The sequence below is a fragment of the Mchenga conophoros genome, linkage group LG1 (assembly GCF_057382185.1).
Source record: "Mchenga conophoros isolate Kocher_MC1m ecotype Shallow Benthic linkage group LG1, M_conophoros_male_GT1.1, whole genome shotgun sequence".
NCBI classification, from domain to species: domain Eukaryota; kingdom Metazoa; phylum Chordata; class Actinopteri; order Cichliformes; family Cichlidae; genus Mchenga; species Mchenga conophoros.
Window position 1 is genome coordinate 21,656,944 of NC_140526.1, and position 15,534 is coordinate 21,672,477.

The 15,534-nt window shown below is 39.8% G+C and overlaps 1 protein-coding gene across 2 annotated transcripts in view; it reads left to right on the forward strand.

The window, feature by feature from the left end:
* dennd2b (DENN domain containing 2B) overlaps positions 1 to 14,247 on the forward strand; it is a 56,415-nt gene extending 42,168 nt beyond the window's left edge. For both annotated transcript variants that reach the window (XM_085269816.1, XM_085269815.1), the window contains exons 15-20: positions 9,821 to 9,998; positions 10,804 to 10,845; positions 11,701 to 11,812; positions 12,846 to 13,085; positions 13,384 to 13,470; positions 13,780 to 14,247. In XM_085269816.1, coding sequence (XP_085125942.1) covers positions 9,821 to 9,998; positions 10,804 to 10,845; positions 11,701 to 11,812; positions 12,846 to 13,085; positions 13,384 to 13,470; positions 13,780 to 13,814 — 694 coding nt within the window. In that variant the 3' untranslated portion in view covers positions 13,815 to 14,247. The remainder of the gene's footprint in view (positions 1 to 9,820; positions 9,999 to 10,803; positions 10,846 to 11,700; positions 11,813 to 12,845; positions 13,086 to 13,383; positions 13,471 to 13,779) is intronic.
* The last annotated feature ends 1,287 nt before the right edge of the window (positions 14,248 to 15,534 follow it).

Below are 15,534 nucleotides of genomic sequence, written 5' to 3' on the forward strand. Positions count from 1 at the left end.
ACTTACATCAGCCGCGTGACCACTCAGTAAGCTGTGAATCTATATTAAATTAAATTCTCAATTTGTTCCAATCTGTGCGATGACACATCACACTCACTCTGAAGAGGAACTTGCAGGATAAGTGCCGTTTAGTGTCCAATCTGTTGTATCTAGAAAATTTCAGGGCTGCCTTAGTCTCATGCGGCCTATTGGAATCCCTCTTCTAAACACAGAGACGTGTAATAGCAGGGTTATGCTGTGGATTTGCCAACTGAAGCCTGACAGATGCACGTGTAACAGTTTCACTCTGATGTCTGATGTTTGGTAAGTATAAGAAAAAGTCAAGCAGGAGTGGAGTTTTGATATCAGAGGTGTAACGGGTCGCTTTCAAAGGAGAGGTAAAATGTGAAGTCTCCAAGGACTCAGTGTCCTCTTCTTACACAAAAGAGAGGGGTACTTTAAGAGCATTGGAGTCAAGGGTGGAGTGGGAGGAGATTTGAGTGGAGAAGTAATCTCTTCATGTATCAGAGCCCAGTTTAAACAAACATCAGTGGGGGCAGTGACTGCGAGGGGAAGGAATGCACTTCCTGTGTGTGCAACTCTGCCCTCTGTGATCTGTGGCTCAACTGTCACCATTTGACTTACGATGTCACGTTCACTCCCTACGTACAAGTGACCTCGCGCTCTGCGTCCCCGGAGAAAATTTGTCTGAGCTGCTCATTAGCGGAGCTGATAGCATCGAGGAGTCATAGGGTGGGAATCACAAAGTGACTCGAGATAGAGTATTATTATGATATGTTAGCAAATAGCAGTCAATGTTGATAGATCTTTGTAATATCTAGCTCAAGTGATAAACAAAGCATACTGATGGTTTCCAGAGAATAGAGTCTTATACCTTCTGGTGATCCTCAGACATTTCCAAACATCAAGTTTACATTTATAATTTTTGACAACTCTTAGATGGATTGTCATGAACTTTTGTGAAGCTGCTCTTGTCCCCTCAGGGTTATTTGAACTTTGGTGACCAGGTGTCTTTTTATTTACCACCATCTAAAGGTTAAATTTCCAGATTTCTTCTTGTTTTTCTTTTTGCACGTTTCTCACACTTACATGTTTCAGTTCATTAGACAAAGTTTAATATCAGTCAGCAATAACCAGATAAATACAAAATGCAGTTTTTAAATGATGATTGAATTTATTAATGGAAAAAAGCTATCCAAAACTACCTGGCCCTATATGTAAACGTAATTACCCTACTAACTGGTTGCGCCACCTTTGGCAGCAAGAACTGCAGTCAAGCAATTGCAATAGCTGGCAATGAGTTTTACACACTGCTGTGGAGAAATTTTGGCCCACTCTTTTTTTGCACAATTGTTGTAATTTAGCCACATTGGAGGGATTTTGAGCATGAACGGCTTGTTTAAGGTCATACCGAAACATGTAAATCCTAATAAATTCCGGGTTTTGGAGTGACCACTCCAAAACCTTTGTTGGTTTTGTTTTGAGTTTTTTTGGACCCTTTCAGAGGTGAACTTGCTGGTGTGTTTTAGATTATTGTTCTGCATAAACTGAGTGTGCTTGATCTTCAAAATACAAACTGATGGCCGGACATTCTGCTTCAGGATTTTCTGGTAGAGCGCAGAATTCATGGTTCCATTAATAATGGAAAGTCGTCCAGGTCCTGAAGCAGGAAAGCGACTCCATCAAACTACCACCACCATGTTTGACTGTTGGTATGATCATCTTTTTATCAAGTGCTGTTGGTTTTACAGCAGATGTAATGCAACTCAAGATCATCGAGGATGATCCAGAGGATTTTTTTTGAGACAAGTCTTTGTGTTCTTTTCGGTCAGCAGTGGTTTTCACCTGGGAACTCTCTCATAGATGCCATTTTTGTCCAGTCTCTTTCTTATTGTTGAATCATGAACTCTGACCTTAACTGAAGCAAGTGAGGCCTGCAGTTCTTTAGATGTTCCTCTGGTTCTTTTGTGACCTCCAGGATGACTCGTCAATGCGTTCTTGGACTAACTTCAGTAGGACAGCCACTCCTGGGAAGGTTCATCTCTGTTCCAAGTTTTCTCCATTTGTGGATAATGGCTCTCACTGTGATTCGTTGGAAATCCCTTTTGTCTGATTTATTGCTTTTTGAGATCTTTTAGCTGCCTAAAGGATCTCTCAGTTATCAAGCCTGGATAAGGCAAGTGAAATTTAACTCAAACAAGAATGCAAAAAACTAAGAAATCAGAAAGGGGGCAAAAACTTTTATGACACTGTACCTAATTATTAAAAGCTCCAAAATATAAACTGAAGTATAATACCCACTTCAGATTTATTCCCAAATTTAAATAACTGAGAAGCAGAAGGTCAGTTAAAATGTAAAGAAAGGAGACATAAAACTTACACAAAACAAAAATAACATACACAACGTTTAATAAGGCAGCGTTCTCGACAGATTCCTCTTAATGTTTGATCTGCTCAAACCAGTCCATGTTTAATGTCTATGGTTTTATGCATGTGTATATGCAGTGCTCCAGTCTTTTTATTTAATTTTAAAACATGATCTCTGTGCAGCTTTAATGACTCATGTGATAAAAGAGCTACACCCTCTCCGTCTCTGGCACATAATCCATAGCAGACCGTGATATATGTTTCTTTCCCCTCAAATGTATACCCAAGACACGAAGGAACCGAGAGGAAAAGCTATTTTAGGCAATAGCTGCGTTCAATCAAGTCTTGTAAAAATGAACCGAGAGCTTTGCTGCTATTTCCAGAAATTTTGCTCCTTCTACACAAAAGTCTGAAAAGACAAAGTCATTCACCCTCTGATGCCTGTAAAAACTAGTTGGATGTCTAATCACAGACACTCAGCATTAGCTGTGCTGCTCTGTAATTGCTTTACTCAAGTGACCTGCAGATGTTGAATGAATTTTGTCAGTCCTGCAGGCTTATGTAAACAGTCACTGTCAGCCCTCAGGGTAGAGCTGAGAACGGTTACCAAATTAAATGTCTGGATTTATTGTTAAACATAAGCAGAGAAATACTCCTGCTGTATATTAGATTACAGATATTAATAATATGGTAATATGATTCTGTGCAGCTGCGCATAAATATATTTAATTAAAATAACTAACAATGCATTTTTGTGCAAATGAAAAAATTACATTAAACCTGCAATTTTTTAATGGCCAGTTTTTAGATACACCAGGCACAAATTTCTCTCCATGCACTGATAATAAACATGAGGGCAAATTCCAAATCGTACTTGTATCATTTTAATTTGATTTGTCACTTTATACACTTATCAGTGTATGTCTGAAAGAGCTGCGTAAGAGTAATTGAGCGGGCAGCGAAGAAGAGAAAAGAATTTAATGAAATATGAGAAGTCTGGCTTTTAGAGAAAACAGTGAAAAGAGGAGGGAACTGTGAAGGGAAACAAAACAATAGCTGAAAGCCTTTCTCACTGCCATGGTGAATTAATCAAGCTCACTTTTCTGTGGTGCAGCAGGCTGTTTGTGTTTCTGCATAGAGCCGTTCCTGTGTCCTCTTACAGTAAAACTACACGATTGAAAAAAATATTAAAAAATCACGTATGAGGTGTCGTGTTTTTGGTTTTGCACTAAATTGCCTGAAAGTGAACTGCAGCCGTGGAGCTTGCCAACATGTTTTGCAGCTGCAGATCTGCAATATTATGATCAATGTGGTGACTGTAGCGCTCAGACAGGTAGAATTATTGCTGTTGCTGTAGGCATTTTCAAATCAGCAGGTACTGCAGCGTGCTTGTTTCATTTAGTCCACGGTTGCTCTCAGACGCTTTCTCTGGCATGTTCTGCAGAGCTGGTACAAAGCCAAAACCACTTTTAGCAACTCATACGCTTTCCCATGTGGTATTCAACTCATCAACGCACTGTAAATATGTGAAATGTTTCAGTGGAGAAAGATGTGGCTATTACATGAGTCTGACCAGCTGATTTTTACATCAGTGAGCATATGTAACGGAAGACACCTGCACACTTACATTTGCTCTCCAGACAGCCTTGATTAAACTCGGATGTTATTGTGGTTTTAATAAGAACATGTATGGAGTTTTCCATCAGGGGGCCATTTCTCAGTGTAAAATAGTTTGTGCTGTTTGACTGAGACCGTGGCTGGAGACCCTTGTGCACAGGAAGTGAGGGAAAACCATTTGTGGGGCTAAAGGAGCAAGCAGAGAACATTCTGCTAAAAGGATAAAAATACACCACTGGGAGCTTTCCCTTGCTATACAGTTCTGCATGTACTCTGTTGCGACTTCGTGTGACTTCTAGGTGTTATTAGGGGCTTTGAAGGAGGCCTAACACTGAGGAGTGGTTTTGTGGATCAGCTGGCAAGTGACAGCTGTGGTTTGGTCTTCTACAGACCTGTCTGTGGAATTCATCTTGCCAAACCGTCCTAAGACTGGTTGATACAACACAGAGCTGCAAAGCATGTGATGATACAGCCGTGCCTCTCTTTTTCTTGAATACTGAAGTTTATCCTACTCTTCTTCTGGGCTTCACATACTAAGCCTCCCGATCCCATGTTTCCTGGAGTATCTGCCAATTCATTGTCACACACATTAAACCAGGCCCAGCAGACCCATGAGAGCTAATATGTGAGGATTAGCTCCCAAACCTCAACACACAACAGCTCTGAACAGACTTTATCTCTGTTGAACTCTCGGGATCTTTTTTTTCTCTTCTTTTCTTGAGAGTGGCATCATAAATTGAAACATAGATGTATTCCATCAAATTAAATGAGTCAAATTAATTTCTGTGGTGTAGTTTTTATTAGTAAAAAGGTATAGACCCTGTGCACAAGAAAATGCTAACTTCCTGGTTTGAGACCGGATGTGGGGTTGTACATTTCCGGTATTTTTTATTAATCCTTTATTTATCCAGGTAAAAAATCTCATTGAGATTAAAAATCTCATTTCCAAGAGAGACCTGGCATCATAGCAACAAAAGTCACATACCACATAGGTATATAACATTTAAAACAAATACAATATCCCATACAAACATGTGTAAAATATACAATAACAGATCAAATTAAGAGTACATTTAAAAACAATCAGCAAGTAGCTTTACTTTGCGGTCAATCGCTACTGCGAAGACATACTCCAAAATCATGTCCAAAACTCGAAAACGGAAAGATCGCGTTAAGTTACAAAGAGCAGAAGGTGGAAACACTCACCACTGTTGTGTCATAAAAAATCTAATGATCAATTTTGACGTTTAAAGAGTTTAGATCGATCAATTGTTTACATCACTCAACACAAGCAGAACTGCATTACAGAATCAGAAGACACATCGTCCACATTCAGAAGCACATCTCTGTATAGTGACAGTTCTTATGATTTAAACAGGCAAATGTTCAGCATTCAAACTACAGGTGAAGAATAGTCAAGCCAGATGTTTCCCATTATGTCGATATCAGGTAGTGAAGTACACACCTACACAGCATGTTAACAAACCGTGAAAAAAAGCAAAAAATGAAAAATTGCTGAACGATTGCTGGTAACGGTTTCTATACATTAGTATTTACGAAGGGTATGTTGTGACTTACCTTCAAAATTACAGCAGTACTGTATGTCCACGAAACGTTTTGCACCGTCAAAAAATAAAATTGGCTACTTGATTTCACCTATCGCTGGTTATTTTTAGAACATAACACCCGCGATAAACGAGGGACCGGTATTTACAGTTACTGAGAAATATAACATTTGAATCCCTTTTCTCTTTTGCTCTGAGGCGCGGGGGAAAAAATATCGACAAGTTGATGAACATCATTTACAGATATATTGGGTAAATGCCCAATCAGAATCAGAATCAGAATCAGAATACTTTATTGATCCCTGGGGGAAATTATTTTTTGTTACAGTGCTCCATTTTAAACCAACATTAAGACAAGACAGACAATACACTAACTAAGAATAGTACAATATATACATATACAATATATACAATATATATATACAATATATACATATATATACATACATACATACATAAGTCACTCATAAAGACATCTATAGAAATGTAAATCGCCGCTTGATTCATTCACTTGCTTAACTTGTTTTGGACAGTAAACAGGGTGCGAATAGGACACCGGAAACAAAGCTCCCCACAGGGGTTTCCGCACCGGAAGTAGCATGTGCTAACGTGCACGTAGTCTATTAAACTATGGAAATTCATGTATATTTACATATGTTTACGTCAGCAAGTTTATTGACACACACTTTGTTGCTTTGGGTGTCATTGAATGGCAAAAACCGATTTTTTTTGTGCTCTTGTATCTACGTTAGGGTAACTCATGTAATTTCTAACATGTTCTCAATAATGCTAAATGCTAACCTATGCCTTCTTACTTTGTACATAGGCTGCATATAAAAGCTGGACATGCCTACTGTGATGTCACCCACGTGCTTTTGGACTTTAATAAAGGGTGGAAGTTATCAGCAAAGCAAGCTAGCAAGCATGGTTAGGCCTCAGTCACACAGGCCTAGAGACTGGGTAACCACCATATGGTAACGATCAGTCACGACAGAAAAAACAAGTGTGTCACAGTAAAATAGACCCCCTTTTACACAGGCCTACAGAGTGGTCGGTTTGCCTAGCAACCAGTGAAGTGTGTATTCTGTCACTGGTTGGTGAGTGGTTTCTGAAGGTTTCTGGGAATCGCAGAGAGGGCCATGGTACTTTAGTGAAAAACCTCCTTGCAGTTACCTCGGTCACTAGCAGACTGCCCTTATTGCAGTTTGCATGGTAGATGCCAAATTGTCCGCAAACACTTGGAAACTATTTTCAAGCAAGAGTTAAACTGAATAGTGTTACGCAAAACAGAAACGGTTAGTGTCCTGAGGGTGGTCAAGGCAAATTGTTTGCAACCAAATCTACCACAAGGAGGTTTTTGGCACACCATGCTCTTTGTAACCAGTTTCACCTAGACTCAGCCAGCAGCCTCTAGCAGTCACTCACTGTCCGAGGCCTTAGAAAGCTACATCTATAAACTTTAGAGATGCAATGCTAAGACACGGGTACTTACTAGTTAGCGTTAACAGATAAATAAAATACTACAATTTTACTCCTCAAAACTGAAGCACTAAACTTCTTGAATGATCTGGAATGAACACATAGTAGTATTAGTCATGATATTTAATTCAAAATGGTCCAAAAGGCACCTGCAACACAAACACGGGCAAGAAGTCCAGTTCAGTGACTCAAATTTGTGAGCGAAGCCTAGCAGGAGTGCTAGAGCTATATCATCAGAGTATGATTCAAATAGGCTGGACTGTTAACTTTAACAAAGTCCAAATGCAGTACAGTTGTTATGAAGGGGGAAACTATCCACAGAGACCAAAAATATTTTTGTACAAAGCTGTAAAATTGCTTAAGAATGCAGTTTAGTTGGAAATTTTACCACAAGCGTCTGTGACGACTTGTCTCAAGTGGACACTCCAAGAACTGCAGTTTTTTCCACCTCCGACTTGGATTATTTGTCAGTTACTTCATTTTGATTTGTAGGGTTAAATTTCCTAATTAGCACTAGAAAGTACAGAAAGTACATCTGAGACAGAAGTACTGCTAGTTTTATACTTCTGATGGTCACAAACCAAAGAATTTTAATTCATTCAGTTGTTTTAAAAAGATTTCCTCCTCTTCCTGATCTTCCTCCCCTCAACCCCAACCGGTCACAGCAGATGACTGAGGTTTTTTCCTGTTATAAGGGGGTTTTTCCTTCCCACTATTAACAAGTGGTTGCTCAAAGAGGGTTGTTTGTTTTCTCTCTATTACTGAAAGGTGTTACCTTGACATGACTTTCTGTGATTTGGTGCTACATAAATGAAATTGAATTCAGTGGAATTTCATATTTAGAATAAAGTGGCACTGACCGACTTTGTGGCAATGTTGATGTCATAGCTAAAAAAGCCATATAAAGGCCTATAATCTTATCTGGTACCACCAATTTTGAGTGGCTAAAATCCAGCTTCTGTACTTATCTACACTGTACCAAGGAAAAAATATGGCTTTACTGTTTAACTCAAACTGTTTTATTTTTTACATTCTACTATTCTTTACCAATCAATGTATATGGAGGCCAAAAAGCATTTTTTTCTTCTTATTTTATGACCTGCGTATGCCTGAAGCTTTGGTCTAGATCAAACGGGAATGTCCCACTCGTTCTCCAGAGTTGAGTGGCAACCTCTGGTAGTGCGGAGTGTTTTCGTTGCAAGTTCATTTTCTCCCAGGAGTATGCGGTCGGGGAATGAGTGTAATTGATCCTTTTTGGTATCAGTGGTGTGCAGGGCTGTGTGTAGCCTGTGGCGAAGGTTTTCGGAGATCTGTGCCCCATCACTCCCTGTTGGAACTCGTCAAACCCAGGAGACGGGATCTGTTAGGAATTATCAAGCCCACCTCAGGCAAATGGAAATCAGACTGGCCAAAGCAAAGCTGCAAGTGCTTCATGTTGTGAGTGAAATGTAAAAAAAAAAAAAAAAGAAAGGTTGAATGCTGTGGTTATTGTAGCCTTTGGGTTTCTCTGATGTAATTTTATTTTACCCTGTCTAGAAAACATTTTAATCTTGTCAATTTGACTCATGGGAAGTTCAGAAAAAAAATCTCTGGCAGACATGTAGCTGGAATGGATATTGTGGAAAAAAAAGCTGTGGGAGTTTGTCAGTTTTCTCTGTATATTGCTCAGTAAAGTTTCTCTGCGCTGAAACAGACATAGGTCACATAAAAGGGAGGAACTTTTGTTTGCTGTACTGCTGTTGATGAAATGTATATATCTCAGATAACGTGCGTCATATACCATGTTTGATCACTGGTCTCGGTCTTGAGCTATACTGATTTAGTGGTTTGTGTGTGTGTGTGTGTGTGTGTGTGTGTGTGTGTGTGTGTGTGTGTGTGTGAGAGAGAGAGAGAGAGAGAGAGAGAGAGATTGGACCCACAGTTTATTTTCACTCTCTTTGTGTACATGGACTGGACAGTATGTAGAAGACTGAGGGGAGTCTGGAGGGGGGGCGGGGTCAGCCACTGTCAACAAGCGACGGATCGTGAGAAAGACGTGCTGCTATTTGTGAGCTTCATGTTATACCACAGCTGTCGAAGTTAAACCGAGCTGCTGCGTTTTGTTATTGCGTCAACAAGACCCCAGCTTAACCATAGCAACATGTCAGAGTCACGCCACCCCTGCAGACAGAGTGGGGCAATCTCAAAATAATGCAGTTTGTGGGGTTACGGTTCCTCGTTGTGGTCTATAGTAAATGGTGTTAACTGTTGGCGCGAGAAGTGGAAGTGCAATAAATTAAGGCATTAATTTTTCCAGAAGCTGTGATAATAAGCTCTGATAACGTAAAAACTTTGGGGGGAAAGAAAAGAAAAACAAGTGTATTTGTGGAAGCTCAAGAACAGTCTGTTGGATCTGGCTGCACCTTAGAAGAGCTGCAGGAAGAACAAAGAGTCCGAATACTTAGCTGTACTGTTATGGCTCATTTAAAGGCAACAGTTTCAGGGAAAAGAGGATCAAATAGTCATTTAACTTGGAGAATTGGAGTGTAGTGATGGAAATACATCGGCTGTGCTCCAATAGTTTGGAATGTGGCCCCAGTTAGTGATTTAGTAGTAATGATTTTCCAAACATTGCATTTTAAAGAAGAATATAACGTTCAACTTAGCATGACCACAGCAGGTGGTGCTTTTTGAGTAAATGCTTGACTGCACAACCCTTTCAGCGTTTTATACTCCCTGTTTCAAGCTTGTCTGAATTAATCTGGTTAAACATGATTGATGTGTTTGCCTTCCTCTTTGTCTCCCATCATCAGCACCCTGTCCAGCTGCATGCATGCTGTGGTGGCGCTCCTCTACCCCTTCTCCTGGCAACACACCTTTATCCCGGTGCTGCCAGGCTCCATGCTGGATATCGTCTGCTGTCCCACTCCGTTCCTGGTGGGGCTGCTCTCCAGCTCGATGCCTAAACTCAAAGAGCTGCCTGTAGAAGAGGTGAGTACATTGTATTTAGACCATGAATTTTTCAATTTTCATGTTGATGTCAGCGATGTGTAAATGTTGCTGCGTAGAGTCCTGAATGTAAGGGATTTGGATGACATGTTTGGATGACATGTTAAAACAGTACAGATTCACAGTAATTCCATTATGACCTGGCAACTGTGGCTGTTTCTCTTTCTGTCTCCGTTTTTATTATACTAGGGAACGAGCCAGGTGACGTCCAAATGATGAATTTACCCAGCCGGGGTAAATTAGTTGATCAGTAAAAATAATGGTTACAGGTTTTAGACCAAGTCTTTCTACAAAACAGAATCTTGGTGAAGTGAAGTGTGGCAAGACTTTACTACACTGGTCTGTATCACACATGGCTCAATGTGGATGGACGGATGGCATCTGTGCTCTCCATCTGATTCTTTCTTTCGTATAAAATAAATATTTTGGCAGTAGAAGCCGCGTGAAATGAAATGGCCATTAGTTTGTTACAAAAGTGTTACTACACCCAGTTTTTCCCCAGCGTGGGCCACATTAATGTATCAAACTGAGAAGCGACCATGTTAATCAGAGTTAAGACTGACCCAATAACGAGTTGTTCGCGATACCAGAAACCTGTTTCTGTCACTCTTCCAGTTTGTGATTCATTCATTGCGACATTTGTCCAAAGTACGTTTACATCTAACATTGTGCTGTAGCATGTAGCTTTGACCATTTTATGTACAGTGGACTTTAAAGTTAAATAATTCATCAAAGAGTTCTCATGTGTGCTAATCAAATAATGATATCCTCCTTTTCTCTTTTTTAGGCTTTAATGGTCGACCTGGGAACTGACCGCTTCATTAGACAGGTTGGTCTAATGGCATTTAAAAAGAAAACCATTAGCATTAGCATGAGCAGTGACCACTGTGCCCCAAGTGGTAATGTAAAGATAATGGCAAATTTCCTTTAACACCCTACATGTTGTTCAGTCGTTTGCTCAAAAACATTAATTGGCATTTCTTATTTCTGGAACAATATATTAATAAGTAAAAGCAGCTTTAATTGTGACTTAACTCAGAAAAATTTAATAATTATAATAAAAGTTCAAAACTCAGGATAGGAATGTAATGACTAGATGAAGTAATGAAGCACACAGAGGTGATCTGTCCCAAGAAAAAAGCCAATAATGCATAGGTGAACTACATCTGACAACAATGAGGGTGTGAAAAGAACAAAGGCAGGAAGTAAAAATATAGCCACATTAGGAAGAAAAAAAGCAACAAAATAACACAGGAAGTGACGGAAAGAGAGACATAGAACATACCTTCCTAGGCAAACAGGAAGACAGAGAGGAATGCAGAAAGCAGGACAACAGTAAAGAAATAGAGAAAAAAAACTAAGAGGAACCGCAGAGATCATTCCTGGGTATCCTGGTTTTCTGTGGCAACATGTAATTGTGGTGAAACATCTGTCACAGCAAAATGTCTCAATAATGTGCGTACACAGCAGTAACTAACTCAAGTTAGCAGATAAGAGCTATCATGAGTAAGGGACAAAAACAAACAAACCAAAAAAAACCCTGACTGTATCAGGTCGAGTAGGAAGATCGAAACATTTCTTATTCCAAAAATTAGACAGTCATGCTCGTAAAAGGTTGCAGAGCATCGTCTCCACGCCACTGTTGTTCATCTGTAGTAACTGCAGCACTTTCAACTGTCTGTAGATGGATGACGAGGCATCGCTGTTGCCGCGGAAACTTCAAGCAGCTCTCGAGCAAGCGCTGGAGCAGAGGAATGACATCATCACTCAGGACTCTGACAGCGAGTCAGACGAAGGTGAATAAGCGACTGAACATCTCTCGGTTTAACGCGGCAGATGTTCTTCTTGTTAATTAGGGCGACAGGGAGCGCGGTCTACAAGTCTGTGAAACTGGCTGGGAAATGACGTCTTCTGTTCTGCTGACAGTGAGTCATGAAAGGCTCATCTTTGAGATGAGCTAATGCTGTTTCTGGTGGTAGTAGTGTACATTTCAAGCTGACTGGAGCATAAGTGCAGTTGTTTCTAATGTGTCAATGTCTCTATGTGTAGCTCCCATGTGCCCTCGCAGTCAGGATTCCCGGTTTTCACCCAGGAGGCCAGGTTTTGACTCCTGGTGTGGAAATGAGGCTTTTATCAAGGAATCATGAATGGCTTACCTGTAATGGGCTGTCACAACATGCTTTACGGCACAGAAACAAAGAGAATTTTGACATAATAAGGCCAAATCATTTGTGTTTTTTTAAGGCTACTTCAGACAGTCTTATCTCTGCTTTCCAAATTCCCCTCCAAGACCAACAGCTAACACTCTGTGTGGTTATGTTACATGTGCCAAGTGCCACTCATAACCAGTTCTCACTAGTCCAGAAAGCCAATACACTTGTGCAACCCACAGTATAGCCTCATTGGACTGTAGGTGAAGGGGAAAATGAAACTACAACTACAACAATTAGCTTTCTTGTGCTAATATTAGTGGAAAGTAATAAAAAACAATAACAACACGAGTAATCAAGAAAAGAAATAAGTAAAAAATATTGACCTGTGGTAAACTAGCCTTGAATGACAGTTGTAGCTCTGGGTGCTCTGATGGGCAGGATTTCAGGTTTTTCCTGCAGTGTCATTGTGCTTCACTTGACATCTTCTGACATAGGATAAGCACAAAGCTGTCACATCATTATTGTTATGTCTCAATTTTGTCGTTAACATGACTGAGGTTTGGTCTTTATTCGACAACTTTACTTTGCAAGCACAGCAAAATTCTTGAACTTCAAGGTTTAACAAAAGCTGTGGGCCTATTTTATCGATTAACGCCTTCGTTTTTATCCCCCACAGAGTATAACTCGCTGAACAGCCTGGTGTCGGAGGCGTTCATCCGCTTCTTCCTGGAGACTATTGGACATTACTCCCTGTTTATCACTCAGAATGAGCGTGGGGAGCGCATTTTCCAAAGAGAGGCCTTCCGCAAATCAGTGGCATCGAAGAGCATCCGACGTTTCCTGGGAGTCTTCATGGAGTCTCAGATGTTTGCAGGGTTCATCCAAGACCGGGAGCTCAGAAAGACACGAGCTAAAGGTAGACTGCTGTTCTCTGAGTGTCAGCTGGGTCTATGAATGCTCTTTCTTCCTTAAAACATTTCATGAGAAAGCTGTTTGCTTTTCTTTGTGCATTTCCACCCCTGCATTCCTAGTGCTCTCTGTGCAGAAGAAAGCATTGCACTTACACTGACCTCTAGTGGCTGAAGGTTTTTCAACAGCATGCTTTCTCACTGAATCAAAGCAGCTCCCTGAAGTATTGATGTTTCATATTCTCGTTCTTTACCCTTCCTTTTCCTTTTTTTTTAAAAGAAAAATCTCTGCTGTTGTGTTGACAGGTCTGTTTGAGCAGCGGGTAGATCAATATTTGGAGGAGCTGCCAGACACAGAGCAGAGTGGAGTCAACAAGTTCCTCAGAGGCCTTGGTGAGTTCAGAAGCAGACATATTTTAGGAGCTGGAAAGTTATAAACAGAAATATCAAATATTTATTCTGCATATGCTAATGTCATCTGAACAGGCAGAGCTACACAGCAGCTTTTACCAAACCTCTGCACAGTTTCACTCTCACTTTATTTTTTATTGTAAATATCTCACATGACACGAGCTAGCTGTGATAGGCTTCACCAATAAGAACTTAAACATGGATGTTTGCCAGAAATCAGATTTTTTTTTATACCGAATATTCGTGGCTTCGTTTTACACGGCTTAATAGATTCATGTATTTTATTTCCAGGAAGTAAAATGAAGTTTCTCCACAAAAAGAACTGAGGAGACGACCTGATCTTTCAAGTCTCTGCGTCAAGACGACTCCCATTTTCATACTTTGTTTTGTTTTAAATGTTCTAAAAGCATGTACATATTATTTCACTGTAAGCTGTGATGCTCTTCAGCCTATGTTTATAGTATGAGATAGCAATAGCAGGACGGTACACAGCATGTGAGTCGTAGAGTAACCACTGATGTCTAGTCGTGCTTGTGAAGAGTGTTATCGGAGTTTGTGAGTGTATGTGACTTGAAATGGGTTGCAGGAGGGCGTAGATGTACAGATATGTTTTCCTTTTTGCATTATTTTACGACAGTGTTTTTCTCTGTTTGACCTAAAGCTTATTCAAAAACTGTACATGCAATACAATGAAGAAGATGGTTTGAACTCTTCCTGGAGATTTTTACAGTCTTTTATTAAAAGTGATCATTAAAATTGTTTCAGTGTCCAAGTGTAAGCATTGAACTTAAACTTTATTCTATTCTTTATTCTTTAACCTTATTAAACTGTATTCGTTCATTATCAAAACAAGGCCCAAAGCAGTACAGACTTCCCAGTCAGACATAGACATATATTTCACATTTTGCCTGATGATGAAAACTCACCTCCTTTTATCGCTGACATCTCAATGACAGCCTCTCCCAAAGCTGTGTATTAGGTTGGTAAGATCCCAAAAGGCGCAGTAGTCTAACACCGGCTACCACATGCTGCTGGTAACCTAATTACGTCTGTGCACATCACTCCGGTGGCTGTCGCTGCCACGCTGTTATTAGCTCTCCTAACTGAGCGGCTCGCTGTTGATTCCAGGTGCCGTGGTGCTTTTCTCCTGCCAGTGTCTTTATCGCAGTTAAGAGTGACATTTGATGTGAAGTGGTCGTGCAGAGACTTTCGGATAAAGAGCTGGCCATGAAAGAATTTTTTTGCTTGAGCAAAAGTTGTGAAATCAAGTTATAATAACAGTGAACCTACAATTATGCTTTCAGAATGTAGTAAATACAACAACAACAACAACAATCTTTATTTATAGAGCACATTTAAAAGCCTTGGGCATACCAAAGTGCTTTACATAAAACAATAAAAGGTTCAAACATTGATAACGGATAAAAAAAAATAAAAAATAACGAGTTATGTTCATAGATAAAAGCTACCAATAAGAATGACTACAGCACATGGGTAATAGCAAGATAAAAGCTGTACCACCATAATAAAAGACACCAATAGAAAGATAGGAGGGAATTAATACAAGAGGTCAATAGGTCACAGCAACCAAACAAACAAATACACACAAGTACTAGTATTTAATATTTTACTGTGGAATATTATCATTCATAGGTGTAATAACTGGGAGTTTTAAAATCCCCCAGTCCAGCTGACATTACAGCTTCTTACCACTTTAACTTCCTGTGACCTGAGATTGTATTTTGATTTCTTCTAGTTAACTTCTGTAAACTTCCTCTTTGAACAGGAAGTTTACGTAAAAAGAAAAAAGAAGTATCTCCTCATATGAGGATATTGGTTTTCTTTTACAGCGTAGCACAATAAAGTCAAAGCTGCTTAACACAGCATGCAACACTTAATAAACCGAATGAAACCCAAAATATGTCAGGAAGTTAAATGTTGCAGCTGAATCCAACTCTTAGGTTGGTGGCTCTGTTACTTAAACATCTTTTTATTTTTAAACAGATTTTTCCTAATATTCATCTGAAATATGTCTAGGAAAAAAGT